The sequence below is a fragment of the Lissotriton vulgaris genome, chromosome 1_1, assembly GCF_964263255.1.
Source record: "Lissotriton vulgaris chromosome 1_1, aLisVul1.2, whole genome shotgun sequence".
In the NCBI taxonomy this organism is placed as follows: domain Eukaryota; kingdom Metazoa; phylum Chordata; class Amphibia; order Caudata; family Salamandridae; genus Lissotriton; species Lissotriton vulgaris.
In genome coordinates, this window is record NC_141685.1 from 969,080,942 (window position 1) to 969,103,363 (window position 22,422).

At 40.9% G+C, this 22,422-nt stretch overlaps 1 protein-coding gene across 1 annotated transcript in view; it reads left to right on the top strand.

The window, feature by feature from the left end:
* The window catches only part of LOC147748304 (coagulation factor XI-like), an 85,164-nt gene extending 64,134 nt beyond the window's left edge, over positions 1–21,030 (top strand). Inside the window, exons 8-11 of the mRNA XM_086960083.1 lie at positions 485–588; positions 4,746–4,905; positions 16,580–16,692; positions 20,836–21,030. Of these exons, the coding sequence (XP_086816209.1) occupies positions 485–588; positions 4,746–4,905; positions 16,580–16,676 (361 nt within the window). The 3' untranslated portion in view covers positions 16,677–16,692; positions 20,836–21,030. The remainder of the gene's footprint in view (positions 1–484; positions 589–4,745; positions 4,906–16,579; positions 16,693–20,835) is intronic.
* Positions 21,031–22,422: the final 1,392 nt, after the last annotated feature.

Consider the following 22,422-nt stretch of genomic DNA (forward strand, 5'->3'; position numbering starts at 1 on the left):
CCACAAAAGTACTGGCACATAGGAGCTACTTTTGTGTCCTCCGTGACTGAAATCTGTCCAATGGGAGCAAAGGAAGACTTTTGCCCACGGGGCAGCCTTTTCTAGGTCCCCAGACTCCAAAAGGTGCTGAAACTATTTGTTAAACTGAGAGCTGAGAGAGGAGTTGGTATTGGAGACAGAAACCTGAGAGAAGAGGAGGCAATATGAGGATCTAGTCAGAGCATTCACAATTTAATGTAGGATTAGAGTGGATGTTTTATACTCCAGAACATCCTGTGGAGGCTTTGACAATGTCCTCTTCCCTTTTAAATGCCCTGCAGTTTCTTCTGTGGGTTGTCTACATTCATCAAAGGAGCAGCAACTTAGTCTTTTCAGATGGCTAAGATGGTTAAACTGTGAACAAATGCACATTATGCCTGTAGCCCATGATAGGGCAGATTTCAATATTTAATTTCTGATTAGTTGTTAATCTGTTTTCCAATAGGTTCTTTTGCTATCTGAAGAGCTCTGCCACGATGACTCCTTCATTCATTCGGTTAAACAACGTCGTTTCAGGCTTCTCGCTAAGAAGCTTTGGGATTAAAAGAAGTAAGTTAAATATATTCTCCTGCATGGCTTATGTTTAGGGTGAATTCTAAAACAGGCTTCACATTTGGGGTGTCTGTGAGTAAGTGCCCTGAGGTTGAAACATCAAATTGTATGGCAAGACAATCTGCCAGGTTAATTGATGATAGATCCTGGTTTCTCAGTGCAATGTTTATTTGTCTGCAGATGTACCTCAAGGATAACACTATAAATCAGGAGCTACAGTTTTAGGAGAACCGTTTTTAGGCAAATATGGTCATTATGTGTAGTGTTGATAATCTGCCTTTCTTTCTTTCAACACTTTTGTGTATTTCTGACTACTTATTTTAGTTGAGCCCATGCATTGCATGGTTTATGTACATGGATTCTAGCTAACTTTTGACTGCCTTCAATCCATGACTCTCAAATGGACCCACCTCATAATTTATGTATTGCCAAATAAAGGATAAAAATATTGTTATCTGGTATCCTAAAAAAACACCAGACAAAACAGTTAACATTTTGATCCTTAGTTTGATACATAACGGTCTCTTTGGGCCTGATTCACAATGGTAAACTTACACTTTTGTGTAAGTTTACGAGTATTTGCTATCCAAAAGGGGATTTATGAGAAGTCTCTTTACGAGTGCAGGGTCTCCGCACATGAATAGATAAGTCTTTTCATGTGAAGAGACTGCGCACTTGTAGAGTTATTTCTCGTAAATCCCTTTGTGAATAGCAAACAATCGTAAACTTACACAAAAGTGAAAGTTTACCTTTATAAATTAGCCCATCAATTTCTGGTTACAATTATACCCTCCAGAAAAGAGAGCAGTGGCGTCTGCTGCTTAACCGCGGTGGGGGGCAAGTTTGGGCAGGGTGGGATGCTTCCATATATATATATATATATATGTTTTTTTAAATCTCTTACCTGTAGGCCAGTTACCACCTCTCGGTCCTCTTCGGCTCTTCAGTTGACTAAAGTAGCAGGAAGCACACATGCTCCCAGGCTCCCCTTGCTAATCAGATGCTGTTACAGCAGCATTGTGATTGGTCTGAGAGCTGTGGTTCGGCACTCAGAGAGAGAGACTGGGCGCCTGTGCATGTTCTCGGTGGAGAACATGCAAAGTGTGCATGTCTGGCCGGCCCAAGACATCCAGCCAAAACATTCATGTGCACTTAAGAGACTGCTCACCACTCCCCTCCCCTGCTCCTCTAACAGCCCAGTCCAGCCTGCTCGCCCCTAACCAGCTTAGCCACGGACAAATAAAGTGATAACCCATTGATATTATCATTTTATTTTAACTTTGTGACCTGCTCACAGAGCAGGGGGGCAATGCTTCGTCACTTTAGCAGAGGAGCTGCCGCTGAGAGAGAAAGGCATTTGGTGAAAATCGGCTGCAAGCGAATTTTTCTGAAAAAGTGTAACACTAATGATCACTAATAGCAGGGACTGTTTGCTCTCCATTCCAGAGACTAAAAAGCCAAATTGGAGGTTCTAGATTCTCTCTTCCTAAATTAATGGAGAGGAGAAAGTCTGGTTTTGGAACTTTGGTAAAACATTTCTTGGCTTCATTAATCATTCGCAGACTGTATTTTAGCTAGGAGTAATATGCAAGATCATGCCTCTGTAAATATAATGAACACATTTGATTGTGCAGAGTAGAATAGTATGCCTAAAACATTGAACATGGTATTGTTAAAATTATGTATTGCTCCCTCTCGAAAAAAGAAAAGAACACGCATCATCAATTTTACACTTGATTGTGATTATGGCGACCTACCTAGAAAACATTTGGAGCCAGTAGGACCGTAAAGGGAGTAGAGATTAGGAGCAAAATTGGTCAGGTATGGAATTGAAAGGAAATAAATAGAGGTAAATAGCAAAGGTAGTCATTTGTGAGTGACCTATTTAGGAGATCTAACCCTCTTCCTGCCTGATACGAATACTTGGCTTTCAGGTGTGTACCAAAAATATGGTAATACCAAGGGTTTAACCTGATCATTTGTAAGACTAAAAACAAAACATACATTATCACTTTAAAATTAAGATAATACTTTGGGGTCATGGCCTACTGTGTTTTTGGAGCTGCAGACAATTGTTTTATCGTTGAAATGGATACCTCCACTTTCATCCTCACTCCGGGGGTGGTGGATACATTTAGTATGGGTTAATATATTATGTTTTTGCTCGGATAAAGGGAGTAATTTAAGAGGATTTATCATTACAATTTCATAGGTACCAAACATGACATATCTACCTCTCCTCAGGTAGGAATTACAGCCTATTAAATGTAATTAGGAATCCCCAATATTATCCTATGGGAGGGGGTAGGTCTCACAGTAGTGAAAAATAAATGTTAGGTGTTTTTCACTACCAGGACATGTATAACGTAAAAATACATGTAAAAACTTTTATTTATATAAAGCCCTGCCGTATGAACTACCTAGGCCCTACTTTCTGTGCGACACATGTCATAAAAGGGGACTTTAAGTCTTGTCAATTATGTTTAAATACCAAGTCAACATGGCAATGTGACCCTGATTCAGGCTGCAATGACAGGCTTGGAAGATGTATTAACACCTTGGCTGCTAGGTGTTTTCCCCCAGAGTGCTGCCATTCCATAAATCCCTTTATTCATGACGAGCTCAGCTCGTCATCAGCACAGCTCAACCGTGCCTCATGACGAGCTGAGCTCGTCATCAGCATCGAAAGGGTTAAGATGCTAACTAAGTGGGAGGCACAGTAAGTGCTGCAGGCCCACATGTGCATTTAATTTACAGGCCCTGGGTGGATGGTAATCCACGCTACAAGGGATTTGTAAGTAAATTAAATATGCCAATTTGGTACTTGCCAATCAAACCATGGTTAGGGGAGTGAGCGCAAGCACTTTAGCACTGGCTTGAAGTGGTAAAGTGCAGTCCTGAGGTCAACAAGGCAATAATTGGAGGTAAGTAGGCAACAAATTTGCAAGTGACCATACTGAGGGGCCCTGGTCCATCAGTGCCCTTTCATAATCCATGGCGTCAGCAAATTTATGTGAACGTGGAAAAAAAATGCACAATTTGATTCAGGTTTTTTTAATCATTTTTGGGGGGGGGATACCATCCTCCCCCTCCAGTTCCCCTAGAAGAGATCTAACCCACTTTTTTGGCTTATATGCTACAATTTTGTTCAGTATTGTACTACGCCACTACGCCATACCACTTTCAAAGATCAGGACACTAATATAGGTGTATCTAAGATAGATATTTGCGCTGTGTATAAATCTTTTATTTTGGAACTTCAGCTATGCCAATTGATGTTATCTCATCCATGTTAAGGTCAAGTGACTTCACATCCTCAGTAGATTAAGGGTCATAGGTCATATTAGATTGCTTACTTTGATGTGGTATTTATGTCAAAGGTGTGTGATGTCATTTCCGCTACCCCTGCAATTTTAGTGAATTGGCGTCCATAAGCAGTTGGTTGGACCATCATTTATTATAATAATGTGTGTTTGAGTTCAGAGCTCGAGCAGCCCACAATATCGCCCTGAGAAGTCTGTGACCTCACTGGAAGTCCACTGCTGAAGGGGTTTTACTTGGTCCTGCTTGCAGAGCCATAGTTGGCAGGACTGCAGGTCCACACAGGCATACAATCACAACCCACAAGGTTGAGACCCTAGTAGCCCATGCTTGCCCCATGGCCCACGATCACAGCCTGGCAGTTGCACTACTAGAATATGTCTCTAATAGCAAACACATGTACAGGTTGCCTTCTTCATGCCACGTGTAAAATCCAAATTTCTAATTTGCTGTAAACTTAAATACTGAATAGAAAAACAAACATGTAACACTGTTTGTCTAAGTGCTGTCAGGATCTGTAATTCGTATAGCTGACCGGTGGATACTAATGTAGAAGAGAGATTGATTTTTGCCTACCTAGTCAGACCCGAAATGTCCAATGTTGAATCTTTTTTTTAAAGTATATGTACATTGGTACAATTCACTGCTCTTGTAAAGGGTCCCACAAGCATCACTGGGGGAAACAGAGGGGGTCATCTCAATTCAGCTTGTAAAGGAAACTCTTAGAGGAGCTGACAGCACAGTAAACAAGAATCCATCAGACTCTATTTAATTGGTTCTCTAGGAGTGGAAGTGTGCAGTCCTTTCATCAGCTGTCATCTCTTCTCTTGCAGGATGCAGTGACCACATTTTTAAAGGATTGGACTTTCTAGGAAATGACCGTGGGGTGGTCAAGGTTGACTCGGACCAACAATGTCAACAGTTGTGCAAAGAAGATCCTTTATGCCAGTTTTTCACCTTTGTGGATGGCGACTTCTCTAACGTAGCCCAACGGTAAATTCTTTCTTTAAGTCAAGTTTGAATAAATGTCTTATCACACTTTTATGTAACAAGAACTAGAATGAAATGATACATGAATATTTGTATTGCTTCTTGAGATGAGCATCAAGGAGCTCTAGGTGGCTAATGTTTTTTTATTTGCAATGTATTGGTACTCAGATTATCAGCATTAGATGGTTCTGATGTATTGTGCTATTGGTAGTGTTTCAAATAGTGCTCAGATCGCAGTTAACTGGTTCTGTGCACTTAAAAACAGTAATGTGTTACAGGGACCAGGAGATGTGTACATGTGGTGGGTCAGTGTTGTATTCCTTTAACTATTGCTTGGAATTGGAATGCCTAGCGATGTTATGTTCTGTCTCCATGGTGCAGCTTTTGTCCCGTAGGGATTCCTGCTTGATGACTCGATCGGACAACAGCTTCAACCAACTCCTTGCTTCATATTAATGTTAGAGATACAACAGTCAGATACCTATAAGCAAGTGTGACAGGAAGGTTCTTCTGAACTTCAAAGGCCTCGTGCCATTCAGAAGTCTGGGAGGCTCACCAGGAAGTTATGTTAGCAGATTCAAAGTTTCTGTTTTCCCCTGTAGCCTCTGTCTCTATACATGATGTCATTGCTGGGCCATGGATTCCTCAATGATGCTATTCATGGCAGCCAATGGCTTGATTACATTTATTTACAAGTGAGTTGGCCTACCTACTTAAACCCGTGAGAGCTATTGAACATCCTGGTGTACTGGGAGCAAAGTGCAGGACATTGAACGCCACTTCCTCCAATGGCCCTCAGGACAGGAAGTGCTTGGGATAGAAATCTGTTGCCGCCATTGAGAAAATGACATGCCATCCACCTTAAATTGATTTCTTGTTCAGAGCAAGGTCTCCTCCATTTTAAGGGTCTCATGTTAATTGTCTTTGTTTTGTCAATTGGAGTGTGAATACAGCGTTCTTCCTCCTCTTTGGGCAAGATGGGATCACACTAGTCGATCTTGCTCTGTTCTGCTGCTGCGCTCCCTGAGAAGTTGGAAGAGTACTTGTGCATGGAATATCTCACTGCTGAGCATCTGTGCACTGGTGGTCTCTGTCATTGCAGAGCACCTATGCATGGGTGGTCTCTGTCAGTGCTGAGCACCTGTGCATGGAATATCGCACTGCTGAGCACCTGTGCATGGAATATCTGTTACTGCTGAGCACCTGTGCATGGGTGGTCTCTGTCACTGCTGAGCACCTGTGCGTGAAATATCTCACGGCTGAGCACCTGTGCATGGGCGATCTCTGTCCCTGCTGAGCACCTGTGCACGGGTGATCTCTGTCACTGCTGTAAACGGGTGATATGTCACTGCTGTGCACGGGTGATCTCTCACTGCTGAGCACCTGTGCACGGGTTGTCTCTGTCACTGCTGAACACCTGTGCACGAGTGGTCTCTGTCACTGCTGCGCACCTGGGCATGGGTGTTCTCTGTCACTGCTAGAACTTGTGTATATGCTGAATCTCTGCCACTGCTGCACTACTGCCCAAAGAGGATCTCTCTGCTTGTCTCCAGTGTGTCTTGCTTACTGTTGTGCCCCAGTCTATAATGTATCCCTATCTCTTCATCTCTGTACAGTGTACAGCTGTCACCGCTTGGACAGACATGTGTCTACAGTAAATCTGTGTCACCGCTATGATCCTCTCTACAGTGCACCTGTCACCACTGAACTACTGCCTACAGTCTATCATTGTCATTGCATGTGTGTACAATGTATGTCTGTTACCATAGAGCTCCTGTTTACAGTGTATCATTGTCACTGCATGTGTGTAGAATGTATGTTTGTCACCACTGAGCTCCTGCCTACAGTGTATCACAGCGATACCAAAGGGGATGATGGACGGAGCGCTTGAGCAAATCAAACACTCACCCCCAGTCAACTGATCTGGGTTTAATCCATCATCATTCTTTAGCTCACTCCACCACCCCAGTTCAGACATGGCCATATGCAAAATCAGTCTGACCTTGTGCCTCATGGGAACAGTCCAGCCCGAACTGCCAAGCCATGTCTTCCCTGGACCGGAAACAAGCATCCTGGGACCGGTGTCTGGTTCATAACCCTCATCGGCTAGGCTATCTTGAATCCAGTGGCAAAGTGAGCAAGGGACCCACGTCTGGGCATACCCTGCCAACTTAGGGCAAACAAAGCGATACAAAAGGGGATGATGGACGGAGCGCTTGAGCAAATCAAACACTCACCCCCAGTCAACTGATCTGGGTTTAATCCATCATCATTCTTTAGCTCACTCCACCACCCTAGTTCAGACATGGCCATATGCAAATCAGTCTGGCCCTGTGCCTCATGGGAACAGTCCAGCCCCAACTGCCAAGCCATGTCTTTCCAGGACCGAAAACAAGCATCCTGGGACCGGCAGTTGGCAGTTCGGGCTGGACTGTTCCAATGAGGCACAGGGTCAAGACTGATTTGCATATGTCTGGGTTCAAACTGGAATGGCATGGTGAGCAAAAAAACAATATATTTAGGCTCAGATCTCTGTACTGGGGTGAATGTATGACATTGTTCTGCATTCTGTCTATCAACTGTTGTTTTTGCATTGTAACCCTGAGTGGGACGGGTATGCTCAGACGTGAGTCCCTTGCTCTTCATGCCCCTGGAATCAAGCTATCATGGCTGATTAGGGCTGAAAGCCCGAAACCGGTCCCAGGATGCTTGTTTCCAGTCTAGGGAGGACCTGGCTTGGCAGTTCAGGCTGGATTGTTCCTATCGGGGGAACAGGGTCAAACTGATTTGCATATGGCTGGGTTCAAACTGGAATGGCATGGTGAGAAAACAAACAATGGATTTAGGCCCAGATCTCTGTACTCGGGTGAATGTATGACATTGTTCTGTATTCTGTCCATCAACTGTTGTTTTTGCAGTGTATCGCTGTCACTATACACATAGATGCAATGTATCTGTTTTACCACTGAGCACCGGTCTACGGTGCACCTCTTCCACTGCTGGGACTGAGGCATCTACAGTGTGTCTGTCACTGCTGAGCTCCAGTCTACTAGATATCACTGCGGTTGCGCCTGCTTATAATGTATCTTAGTAGTGAGCTCCTCCCTGCAGTGCATCACTGTCACTGTACTTGTGTACAGTGATTCTCTGTTATGTCTGTGCTCCTGATTATACCCAATCGCTGTCACTGCTGAGGTTACAATTTACAGAGTATCTCTCTTTCTACTCTGACCTGTGCCTACAGTGATGCACTGGCTCTGCTTATCTCCTGTCTACAGTTACTGTCGTTGATGTGCTCCAGCCTACAGTGTATCTCGGTCACTGCACCTGTTTCCAATGTATCTCTCACTTTCGTGCTTCACTTCGCAGTGCACTTTTGTCACTACTGATGCACCAGTGCACAGTGCATCACTTTCAGCGCACCAGCCTACAGAGTATCGCTGTCACTGGTGCAGACAGCCCACGGCATATGTCTGTCAGTGCACCTGTGTACAGTGTAGATCTATCACTGCGGGGGCCTGCTGCAACGGATTATGTCACTGGAACTCCTGCCTAGAGTGAATCTCTTTCACTGTTTCTATTCTGCCATTTCATGCACTACAGTGTTGAAGCAGCCCAGCACGTTGCCAATCACTGATATGAGTGCTGTGTAATAATAGGATAAATGTGTTACCAGTGTGAAGTATCACAGTAGTAAAGTGACGTTTCCTTCTGCGAACAGTTCTCAAAGCTAAGTTTGGTGCAAGCTGCTCCTTCAACCTGTTCAATGCACTGAGGATGATAGGAGTGAGAGGAAGAAAGCAGGGTGCTGTGTGTGCATGAGCTTGCTGTGCCTCCAGCACCGCCTTCACCCATTCAAGTTAGCCTGATGTTTATTTGGAGTTTTCCATGACTAAGCAGTGGTTTACAGCTGGTGGAAAAGCAGGAAACCCACCTCCCAGCTAAAACCAAAGCACAACCTGAAAAAAACATAAACAAATGGAATTTGAACGATATTTTTTATGACCAGTTAAATTGTGTGATAAGGAAGTAGATCATAATACATTTAAAAACATACCTTTATGTATTTATATTAAAAATCGAATGCTGGATATCAAGCACATATATAAATAATTCATATTGAACAATACAAAATAAACAAATTCGGAAAAAGTAAAGCACGTAAACAAACCGTATCTGGCCGAAAAATGTGTGACCTATAACCCAGCGCGCACCCTCCGCTCCAGCAACCAGTTCTTTTGCAAGTCCCCTTGGTAAAAAAGGTAAGACAGGGGGGCAGAGCCCTGTCCTCCGTAGGCCCAGGACTATGGAACAACCTCCCTATTGTATTGTATTCACAGACCACTTAACATTCAGGAAAAGGCTGAAAACTTTTCTGTTCCAATATTAGCATCTCACTTAGGTTCTAGCTCTTTATTTCCATCTGTCACGGGCGTTGAGCGCAGAGATACTCTTTTGGGAGTCGATTCAAGCGTGGTACAAACCCACACAAAAAAAAATAATAATAACTGGTTATGATTGCTCCTGATTTTTTTGTTGTTGTGTGTGTGTCACTTTCTTGGATATTTTATTTCTTTGTGACCCGTATCCTTTGGGATCCAGATTTTTGCCCTGGCTGACTGTTGTTTTCTTGTGATCCTTCATCTTCAAGTGTGTATATATATATATATATATATATATATATATATATATATATATATATATATATATATATATTACCTACTGGCGGTCGCCAGTAGGTATATATAGTTAGGATTTTTTTCTCTATGGGATTTTTGAAAATTCTATGTCTAATAACTTTGGCGTTTGTGGACGGAATTGGCTGAAATTTTCAGGAAAATGGAACATTTTGTTTCTGAGCAGCCCCTGACAATTTGGGGGGGTTTCATCAAGGGGGGGGGCCGAGAAAAAAGGGGGGTCCCAAAACGCGTTTTTCCCATGTTAATTTCCATAGGGCGGTTGGCCTCACTTTTAGCTCGAACGGCTGAATGGATTTGCACGAAACTTGGCAAAATTGTAGGGACTGTTAGCCCGATGTGCCTTTGCTAGGTCTCAATATATGTGCTCCAGTGGATTTTGAGTAATTTAGGTTCAAAAAAATATATATATCTGGGCGGAGCCTAACCACACATCTGATCTGATTGGCTGTCAGCACTTCATCCAAGAAGTGTTGGCAGCCATCTTGGGACCAATATACATGATAGCACCTCATTAAAAAGCATTTTAGTTAATAGAGGGTTTTAGGACTTTAGTTACATTATAAATCATTTGTTGATGGTACCATACTCGTTTTAGGAATTGTGGTGGGTTCTAAGGTGATTTTACCATGTGAAAAAGCCTTCTGCTGTGTTATCATGAATATTGTTTGAAAGAAAACTAATATCTCATGATTTTCCCACAGTGGTTTGGAAGGGGATCTATAAGCTAAACTGAAAGCATATTTTCTGTAAATTCACATTATCTTTCTCAGTCATGTGAAAATGAAGTCTGACATTCTCAGTAAAACATGTACATTCAACAAGGACAGAGACTGTCAGTTGATTCCTTTGTGCTCTACTGCAGCCTCCTAAAGTGTTCTAAAGAACAACTAGAGTGCTAACAGTCCTACGTATTACAAAGGTATAGCACACCTGGAGCCATCGTGATGGGAATAAAGTGGTAACTCTTAAAACATTTAATTTAAAAAGGAACAAAATGAGGGGGTATATTATGCAATAGAAGGTATTATTAGTGTTGCAGAAAGAAAAATTAGGGCACATTTTGAGTGACTTCTCAAACCCTCTTCAATTTCATTAAAAAATTCTGACATACAGTCTCCCAAGATGGCCACAAGAGACAAAAGAGCCTAAATGTAGCCCAAATATCACCCAGATGTACCCCAAGTATAGCCCAATGACAGAATGTCCCAGAGTGTTCTAAAGAACAACTAGAGCGCTAACAGTCTTACTTATGACAAAAGTATGGCACACCAGAAGCCATCTTGATTGGAATGAAGTGGTAAGTCTGAAAACACTCAATTTAAAAAGGAACAACATGAGGGGGTTAATTTTGCCATAGAAAGTATGATTAGTGCTTCAGAAAGAAAAATTAGGGATCATTTTGAGTGACTTCTCAAATCCTCCTCTATTTCATTAAAAAAATTCTGACATGCAGACTGAAACATGCACTTTGAATACCAGCAGCAGACGTCCCTGGTGAGCAGTAGCTTTACTACAGTGATCTAATGTGCAACTAGAGTGCTAACATTCAGAATTTATGGCAAATGTGTGACACATCTGAATGACTTCTTGATGGAACCAAAGTAAACAAGCATTGAAAATGCAATAGATCTCGCCCTCGTTTAAGTTAAAGCCATTCTGTTTGTAATGAGGTGGCTTTTTAGCTCTGCTTTTATTAGTGTTTTTTCAACTTTCATGTAAATAACATGCATCTGTATGCATATAAGTATATGTATGCATGCATTTATGTTTGTATTTATATAGATATACAGATGATATATGTTTATATATGTATGTATATATATATATTCACTGAAAAACCATAGGCTATAGACCATATATAGTTAGGAATTAGCATTTACAAAACCTTGAAAATTCACTGAAAAAACCATAGGTTATAGACCATATATAGTTAGGAATTAGCATTTACAAAACCTTGAAAATTCACTGAAAAAACCATAGGTTATAGACCATATATAGTTAGGAATTCGCATTTACAAAACCTTATTTTACTCACACAAAACCATTGAAATTCCATATATAGTTAGTTGCACTAACTATATATCGCGCACCCGCAATCCACTGCTGATGATGTCACATATTACATCATTCATGACATGGTCAGTGACATCACTGATGACATCACTGATGACATCTCAAATGACATCACTGATGACATCACTGATGACAACATCCAGTGACTGTATGTTTCTGTAAAGTTAAAATATGTCTTACATATTGAAGAATGAGTGGATGTATAAGTGTCTGGATGAAGGATTTAGTAGGTGCATGACTGACTGTATGAGTGAGTGATTAAATGTGTCTCACTGAGTGCATGGGTTAGTGACTAAACTGTCTTAATTTGTGCGTCATTATGTCTGTTGTTCTGTAAACTGTTGCATGTGTTGATAAGTAGCTATATGAGTAACTATATGGGTTATTGATTGGTTGCCCAAGTATTTGTATGGGAGACTGAGTGTGTGTGTGGGTGGCTGGGAGGTGTATGACTCTGTGCATAGATGTGTGAGCAGTTGATTCACTAGATGTATGGTTTCAAAAGTGCATGTGGAAACAGCTGTATGGGTGGTTGACTGTGTGCATGAGTGTATTGGTGAGTGAATGGATATCTCAGTGCTACATGTCAAAGTAAGTACATATGTAAAACACAGTACATGTGAGAGTTGACATATATAAATAACTGTGCATGAGAGCCAGTGAATGTGTGAGTGGCTGTATGGATCATTGTGAACTTGTATCAGGGATTGTATAAGAGAGTAAATATGTGTTAGTATATGTTTGAATAAGTAAAGTTTGTATAACTGTATAGTTGAGGAAATGGAGGTGTGATTGATTCTTTGCATGACTGACTAGGTGTGTGAGTAACTCCATGGATGAGTGACAGTCTGTGAGTGTCTGTTTACACTGATTGTATCTAAGGTTATATTAGAGTCTGAAGAGGTTCATCGTATTATCACATGAATGATATCATCAGTGATGTGATCAGTAATGTCAAATGAGATGTCATCAGTGATGTCATCAGTGATGTCATTTGAGATGTCATCAGTGATGCCATTTGAGATGTCATCAGTGATGTCATCAGTGATGTCACTGACCATGTCATGAATGATGTAATATGTGACATCATCAGCAGTGGATTGCGGGTGCGCGATATATAGTTAGTGCAACTAACTATATATGGAATTTCAATGGTTTTGTGTGAGTAAAATAAGGTTTTGTAAATGCGAATTCCTAACTATATATGGTCTATAACCTATGGTTTTTTCAGTGAATTTTCAAGGTTTTGTAAATGCTAATTCCTAACTATATATGGTCTATAACCTATGGTTTTTTCAGTGAATATATATATATATACACATATATATATAATAGGTTGACGTCTCCAGCAATATTTATCTATATTGAATTGTTCTCATAATCAAGGTATTTTTCATGTTTGTTTTGTGTTTGGTATGAGAACGAAGTTGCATCTAGTAAATTTCCACATGAACTTGACAGATAAATGACTGTTCAAAAGTTGTGTAGGGTATTAATGCCATGTACAGCAAAAAAATACACTCATCTGAAAATATGAGAATTGTTGTAATAGCACATGCGCACAGCTAACTGAACTTCTTTTGGAATCCATATTTTTGTAATCATCTGCGCTGCACATGTACACAGCAAACTGGGAGGTTTCTGGGCACCCTTTTTAGAGGTGTGTGGTTGGTGCGATTTTGGATGTAGAGAGTGGGAGATGTTGGTTACGTTACGCCGCATATGGGTGAAATGTTTGGAGAGTGTTAGAGGAGTCACAGCTGGGAATACTTATTAGTTTGAATTCATCATAGTTAATAACTTGTGTTTATATTGAAGGGAAATGCCAGGTTTTTATTGCTTCTGGAAATGGAGGTGGCCTGCCCCTCCAGACAGAGATTGGAGAGACTCACAAAGGAAGATACAATATTTTTCTGTCTTTAGTTATATGTAAAAACCAGAAACGGCATAAAAGTGGACTCTCTAAATATGATGGTGGACAATATTGTGTCTATTGCCACCTACAGAGCAGGGAAAAATAGCACTTCCACTAAACTATACAAAAGCAATTAGTATTTACTTCAGATGAATGACCATTGTCTAACAAGCATTGGCAAAGCCAATAGGTCAGACATTGGCCATCAGTCTTCTAGCAATTCTTGTTTTGTTATGGGTTTCGCAACACTTTATTTTGGAATATGCACAGCTCTTGTCAATGTAAAAAATAAAAAATTAATTTGTGACAGGCAAAAAAACGTTTTGGATCTCAAAAACACAAATTATCATAGTACTATCGATCGCTGGTATTGGCTGAAGAAAGACATCAAGAAAGACCCAGGTAACGAAAGAGGGAAGAAGGAAAGAGGGAGGGCAAGAAGGCAAGAGAATGAGGGCAAGAGGTCAAGAAAGGAAAAAGGAAAAAGAAGAGGGAAAGAGGGTGAGAGAGGGGAAGAGAAAGGGTAAGGAGAAATTATGATGGCTTAAAAGAAAGCAGCACAGGTGGCAAGAAGGAGTAAGAGGGCAGGAAAGAAAGATGGCAAGAAGGAAGATAACAAATGTGCAAGAAGGAAGGCAAGAAATAAAGAGGGAACAAAAACAAGGAAATATGGAATGATAGAGAAAAGGAAATGGAAGGTAAGAGCAGGAAAGAATAGAAAAAAAAGATGGAAAGAAGGAAAGATGAGAGAAGGCAAGAAAGAGAGAAGGCAAGTAAGAGAGAAGAAGGCAAGGCAAGAGAAGAAAACAGAAAAGAGGGCAATAAAGAAGTTAAGCATGAAGTAAAGACAGGAAGAAATAGAAGGAAGTAAAGCTATAGAGAAGAAAGAGAAAAAAGAAGGTAAGGGTGTTTAGGAAAGTAAAAGAAGGAAAGGGCAAGAAAGAAGGCAAAAAATAATAGGTAAGAAAAAAGGGAATGAAGGAAGGCAAGAGGGAAAGAAAGGAGGAATGGAAGAGAAGAAAAAAAGAAAGGGGGAAAAGGAAAAGAAGCAAGAGGAAAGGAAAGAGTGAAGGAAAGACAGCAAAGAAAAGAGAAGGGAAAGAAGGTGAGAGTAAAAGAAGGCAAGAATGAAAGGCAAAACAAGGTAAGGGAAAAAGTAGGAAAGAGCAAAGGAAAGAGGAGAGAGGGAAAGAAAGTATGAAAGAAGTCAAGAATGAGAAGGAAAGAAAGCAGTAAAGAATAAAGAAAGAAAGTAAGAATTAAATGTCAAGAGGGGGAAAGAAAAAGAAAGAAGGAAATAAGTCAAGAGAAGGATGAAAAAGAAGGAAAGGAAGGAAATAAACAAAGAAAAAAGAGGTTCCAATATACAATAACAGTGTCAAATGGACACATTCTGGTATGCTGTGAAACAGCAGTAGTCAAAAACACAAAGCACTCCAAAAGAAATTTACAACGGCATTGGAAGGAGATGGGATCTGATAAAACTGGAAAGTGCACCAGAAGCACCCTGCGATTAAATCACGTTCTAAATACAAAGGCAAAACTAAAGAAATTATATGGTAAAAACAAAAGCACTGGCCCTGAAGGGGACTAGCTTGTGTGCGTATGTGCTCGTTGTAAGAGCAAAATGCAGTCACTACAAGTAAAGTGAACATGTGGTTTAAGTAGACTGTTCCACTGCTCTATGCTAAATTCTGTATTGGGCAGAAGCAAAAACAACTGACCAATGGAAGGAAGATTGGTGGCTAAAAGCCCCAATATGTAAGTATTGTACACATATTTAAGAAACATCAAAAGGTCTTGGCTAACGCCAGGCCTAAAAATAGGATCAGGCAAAAATCAGTTCCTGTCATGAAACATCGCATGCAAATTGAACCCAAGCAGCCTTTCACAGGGAAAATACCACATACCACATAATTGAAAATTTGGCAGAATTTCTAATTGTCTTCCCCTTGTAATCCATTATGCCAGCAACACATTAAAACTTCCAAGGAAAGAAATTGCACTTCCTGCTGGATAAGAGAAAAACAAAGCTTCACAGAGAAAAATCTGATCAAAGTAGCTATATTCAACTGGCATATCTCTTTAAAATAATTCACTGAAGGTCTGATTACAAATTTGAGAATTATGGGACACCCCCCTTGGCACTCAAACAAATAAAAAATAAGGGGGTAAAGAGAACCAACGATAACCCCCAGTGTTATACAGGGCCTTCCTAAGTATCACCATATCGTGACACTCGAACAATCCTGGAGGTTGATGCTGTTCCCGTGTTAGTCCATATAAGCTAGTTACACCATGACCTGCAAGGGGGTCCCCAAAAACATTTCCTCCCAGAGTGACTTGTTTCAGGGAACGATGGACTACTACATAAAGAAGGCAACTTCCCCCATTGCCAGTGAACTAGACAGAACAAAACGACTCCTGGCCTATTTTTTCATGTGAATGTAATATTATGTTCTATGCTTTTATGGTTATATTTTTTAACCGAATAAAGTACTTTGATTGATTGATAGTTTGCAGCAGTACATTTTTCAATATCAGTTTCTCAACATTTATTTTTGGTCATTTGTGTGTTTTGCTTATTAGTTGTGTCTTTTATGACTTTAATTTGAAGCTCAAACGTCTTTGTCCTAAATTGGTGCAAGTCCTAAAATGAACGCAAATACTCTGCGCCTGTTTTAGCAATAACACCCGTAAATAACGCAATCAAGGCCTCATTTCACTCAATAAATTGAGTATGAAAAATGTTTGGTCTTGTTTTAGCAGTTGTAATTATTTTGCGTTGTGTGCAAATAGAGCAACATAGTAGTCAAATAATGAAGCTATGTATGTACAAATATGGCAAATTATCTGCTAAAACCTAGTGACAATCCAGTGCAATACATAATTATATCAAGGAAGCTTGGAGCCCGTTATACCCCTGCTCCAAAATGGACATTATTGAGTAAATTGTAAATCTAATCAACGTGTTTTTTTTCCACCGCAGGAAGGACTGTTACACAAAGAGTGTGATCGCGCTCCCGCAGCCTTCTCAGATAAGAATCATAAAAGACGTGGTGTCTGGATTTTCGAGAATACCATAGGAGGATTCCATTACAGGTAAACCAGACATGACATGGTATGACAAGACACACCTGGGCCATCAGGATGTAAACTCACTTGCTATGGTTCTGGCCCAAAGGGTAGCAGGGTTAGCTGTCATGAGATTTAATTGATTTCTTTATTTTTTTATTGTTAATAATACCACTCTACTTGTAGATTGGGTACTAGAGGGCAACACAATAAATACCTACAGAGACTGCAATCTATTTACAAATATCTCAAAAGTTAACACATTGTAGGGAAGAAAGTGAATTAAATAGTTGATAGAACAAATGTCAGTATATCATGTGGAATTAATTTTGAGTACAGTAGGAAGGGAGAGACCGATTAGGAAAAGCAACAGGCGGCAGTGAGGGGCAAGAGGAAATATTAATTAATGAGAGAGTGGAGACGGGGTGGAAGACAACCGGTGAGGACAGTGGGAGCCAAACAGTTAGACAATTGGGTAACTGGTGATAAGGTGGGTTTGCGTTGTTTTCCTTAAATGAAGATCTTAATGAAATGTGCGGAGACCCAAGGCACAGCTAGATGAAGGATTCTCTTTCCTTGAGAGCAGACCTGGGACCAAGGCAACCAGATGTGGACCTTGGCTGTGAGCAAAAAAAATCTAGTTTAAATGAGAGACGAAGAAGGAAAAAACTGAACATCAAAAGAGGGCAACGCAGAGGGAGGAATTGAGGTCTAGAGGCTATTTTGTAATCAAATTAAGATAAATAAGTGCATATAAACGGTAAATTTCAGTCAACAGTTCGAGAGGAATACTTTTAATTTAGTCTATTAATGAAAGAAAAGCCTAAAATAAACCCACTTTATAAACGGACCATAGTAGCAATGGAAGCAGAGAATAACATTTCACTCAGCAGAAGACATATATATTTCACGTATTTGAAAACACTTTGGACCAATAAGGAGGATATGACATGGTTGATTAAGGGTCATTCAAGTGCAATTGCAGACCTCCTCTATTGGACGCTTAGTAATTCTCTTTGGATAAAAACTTCTAGGAATACACCCAAAAGCACCAAGAGATGGGTCAGGAATATACATTAATCAGTAAGACGCCACATTACTGAATTCTCTCAGGCTAACATGATACTACAAAGTTTTCTCTTTAATTTAAGTCAAATCATTTGCATCCAAGGTCCTTCCACCAAACTCTCCTCTGGGGGAACAACTGGCACTTTAGAAGCTTCTATTGCACGTTTTACCAAAGGCTTTTCCTCTTCAGGGTTAGTTGAAAAATATTAAAAATACTAACTCTAGAGAATGAACTGCATCTCCCTTTCCAGGTACTTTAACATAAAGTAGTCATTGGATGTGAGCAGAACATGAAACTCTGTGGCTAGAATAAAAAAAAGGTTTCAAAACACAACAAGAAGACAAAATACAAACATCACAATCGGAAGCTGCAGGCTGAAGAATGGAGATCTTGAGGCCTCCATAAAAGCCCCTACCCCGTAGGTAGACCAACGAGGAGCTGAGTAATACAAGAGCACGAGGAGAAGAGAAATATGGCTCCAGAGAAAATACGTCACAAATGTTTTCTGGTGTAGTTGTGTTGGATAGTGGGCATCAATTATCTAATCTTATACTTGCCAGTGAGTGAAATATTGAAGCAGTCTACCAGCCATGGAAACCTAACAGTGAGCCACTTGTCCCCTCCCCAAGTCACTGCGACTCTCAACAGTCAAAGTGAGACTGCACGAGGCTAAAGAAGACAGACACTCCAGGAGGCCTATTAGACTGCTAGCATGTACACCACCCATAGGAGTCCAACCAGCCATCCCACAACATTTGAAAGAGCAGATTGTGATGGGAAAAGTTCAACCTTGAGTGACCAGATAAGATAACCCATTAAGAGATGTGTACCAGCTGCTTGGTGTTTTACATAGATGAATGTAAGCTCAGAACAGATGACTTGGGGGAAACATGCATGGACTGACAACAAACACATCCGAGAACCACTTGTCCCTCTCCTCAAGGCCCCACAGTGGTCCAAGTGAGACTTCTTGAGGCTAAATAGCAGGTGTATGAAGTAAGGAGTCAGAGGAGGCCTGGCACACTTCCAGCAGGAAGGCAAGCCACAGGGGCCAAAGATCTATTCCTCAAAATGTGGAAGAGTGGGTTGAAAAAGCAAACACGTCACAGTTGAATGACAGGAGGAGATTACCCATACCAGGATGTGTATCTGTTTCTAGGTGTCTTCTATGTAAGGATGTGAGTTTAGAACAGGTGGGCCACAGATTATCACAATAAGACCCAGAAGGATTTCTAGGGTCGTGGCAGTAGACATTAACAATATCATTGACACAGCTGTTTCTTTTGTGGTATGGGTGGGAAATATTGCAGAGAGGTTTGCCCCAATTTTAGTGTCAGTTTTGAAAATCACAGTTGATTCCACTGCCCGTTTTGAAGAAGAGTTCTGCTTCAACCTGGCCTTTACCTTCTCTGATGCTTTTTTTCCACAATGAAATGTGAAAACTGATACAGTACTTAACTATATAATAAGAAATAAGGAGTCGAGCATCTTAAACCAGGATTGTAAAATCTATCAGTTTAAAATTCAACACATTTTTCAGTGTTTGTCTTTGTGGTACATGATGGGGGGAATGAGTGACACCACTTCCATCTCCTTTCTCTTGTCCCTGCTCATCACTCACACCCCTTGTGTGTGGTGGTATCAATGATGCCTAACCAAGTGTCACTGGACATGCCTAACAAAGGTCTCATTTCACTCATATTTAGTTTCACTTAACACTTACAATTATTTCTATTATGATTTATGGCTGTAGCTTCTGGTTTGAAAATTTAGTTTTTATATTAAATGTGAGCTATAATTTCTCTTTATGAATGAAAAGTGTGAAAGTGTTTTTTGAACACATGTCGAATTGTTTACATATGTGAACAATACATTTTTTCTATATTATGTCTACCACATGCATGCAATTTAATATCATTTAAAAAATATTTCCCTAAAGGAATTGTTGTAGGCAACGCCCCGGTCAATCAAGATTGTTTTCATGCAAAATGTTATCTGGGACCAGATAATTACTTTGGAGTGCATAGGGCCTTATATCAAGATCAATAGTCTTCCTAAATTTGAAACATTACAATTATAACATATAAAATAAAATCATTTTTAACCACAGACCTCCCCGCACAACTTCTTCAATGATCTAGATTTCCAAGAGGGTCCTGCATACTGAGTCGAATGTAATTCATTTCCATATTTAAAGTGAAAGGACAGTGCACGCTTTCCCTCTTTATCTGCTTCCCATTCATCTCCAAGCAGCCAATCAGTGCCAATTGGTAAATAATGGTGGCCAATTGTCCAGTGTGTGATTTTCGCTGAAAGCCAGTATTGAGTTTGTTGGACCAGCAGTCTTAGCACCAGCCTAGTCTAGTAGTTGTCTGCATCAGCCTGGTCAGGTCTTTCTACCGAGTCCTGGATAATACTAGCTACCATAGACCTAACTAGTGCCAGGTTTTCAGAGTTTCCACTGGTTGTGTATCTGAACTTAGTTAAGTTACTATTTTGTATATGTAGATGCATGCTATGCAGATCTTCTGAAAACTGGACTTGGATCTGGCCTTCGTTAGGCAACTGTGATTTAAGACGTTGTGCATATTTGGCGGGCACAGAGCTTTAATATCCACATTTTTAGGTGAATAACCCATGTGGAGAAGCGTGGCTCAGTGGTTAGAGGCGGCAGACCCAGAAGCTGAGATTGGCCGTGGACCAGGGTTCGATTCCCCGCCTCGGCGGGTCTCGGGCTCAAAAATTCCACGGAGTCGACAATTCTCGCTCTGGTGCCTACTCGACTCACGGGGTCACACTCTGCGACTCTGGGCAATAGCTTGCTTAATCTCCACTACGGCCCCTCGTGGCGGGATGCCTGGCTTTCACCTTGTGGATACCCGGCCAGGGTATCTCACAGGGGAATACCAGGACGGGTTCCCTAAGCAAGCGCCTTGAGGCCCCTGGGTTAAAGCGCGCTATATAAATCGAAGCACATTTACATTTACATCTTATCTGACTTAGTAAAATGGTGACAAGGTTTCTGAGCCGACGTTCTTTCGAGAATTACACACGTCTTCTTCAACTTACAAAGCTGACTTGTTCTAATCTTCATTTGACAGGTTGATGAACCCCGTCCCTGAGAGCTCCTGCTGGGGTCAGGAGGAAAGGCTGCGGATTGTTCCAGCCAATAACGTGATCACACTCCACATCTGATATTTTGAGGTCTCCTGAATGTCGATAGTTGAATCCTTTTTTCTGTACAAATCAATATATTTTACGTAAAAAAAAATAAACCCAGTAAAATGCAAAGCTTTGAATTGGCTGGACATTTTTTATTTTTTCGTTGCTTCTTGGGTATGTTTAGTTTGTCTAAAGCATGAGTTGCAGAACCTGATTGCTTCTAGGTACTATTGTATTAGTAGAGTGCTCTAGATACAAATGTTTTGCAGCATGGACGTTGTTTAGATTCATATACTGGGCATATTCCGCCATCTGGTGGTTGGAGTTGGAACCTGAATCCTCCCGCCCCGTGGTCAGGCAACAGCCCCCTTTGTGTGTGTAAACTCTCGGATTATTTTTTCCGTCTGGGAAAACACAGTAGCAAACAGAGGCAAGAAGGAAAACCCACCAGAAACTCCAGAGAGAGAGGTGGTACCAAGGAAGGTTGCATAAGGGGAGAAATCTTTGAGCAAAAAAGCCTTTTGGCACTGCTCACTTGGTTCCTCATGCAACATAGCAAGTATTTTTTTCCTATGCAGAATACAGTCTCCAGGTATTTAGGGGGTGGGGGTGGCTGAGGGGGGTGGGTGGGGGGGTATGTGAGGAGCTGATCTTCATTAGAAAACAAAGTAAGAATGTGCTCCTTTATATTTAATATATGAGCAAAGTACAGATGTATTGCTCCAGATGCTAGCAGGAAATCTGGAAATAAAGCAGCACTGTTGCCTCTTTTTTTCATTACAAGGTCGGAAGAATACAACACATTTTCCATGCGGCGCCTAAGGCAATTTATCAATGTGCTGTTCATATACTGCGTGCACGTTCTTTAAGTTATTTTAAAAGTATTTTCAAAGTTTTGTACTACGTGAAGTACGCACAAAACCTCTACCATGCTGTGCCTCTGGCAATGTATGCATGTACTATGTATACACTACTTGTGTGTTTTTTCAGTTATTCTAAACCTACTTTCATAGTTGTTGTACTAAATTTGAAATGCACAACAGTGTCTCTTCCAAAAAGCACAGCGCACAACAATTGTAGGAACAAATTATTCCCAAATCTGTTCTGTTACTAAACTGTCTAGGGCTCAAATATGTGCACTAGGCTTACAGGGGGTAAACAAAACAAAGAAACTGTGTTTTCCTTTATTTGAGATGCTGAACAATATTCAGGCCTACACTGGAGGGTTAACTCCCCCAAAAAGTTTTCCCATATCAACATAGAAAACATGCAATAAGCGATCAGATATTATTAGGATTCACGACACCTTGTGTTCATCGCAAACAGTAAATATCTGGGCACAAACGGAAGGGTCAAAACCCCCGCCCCACACTCCACTTCAAAAGCGGACACAAGGAATTCTTCAGGTCGAACAAAAGGAACCCATAAAACTTTTGCTTATCTCCAGGAAGTGCATTTCTCGAAGGCTCTCTGAAAACCGGCAGAAACGCAGGTATGAGGCCCCAGCAACAACACAGGTTGTTTGT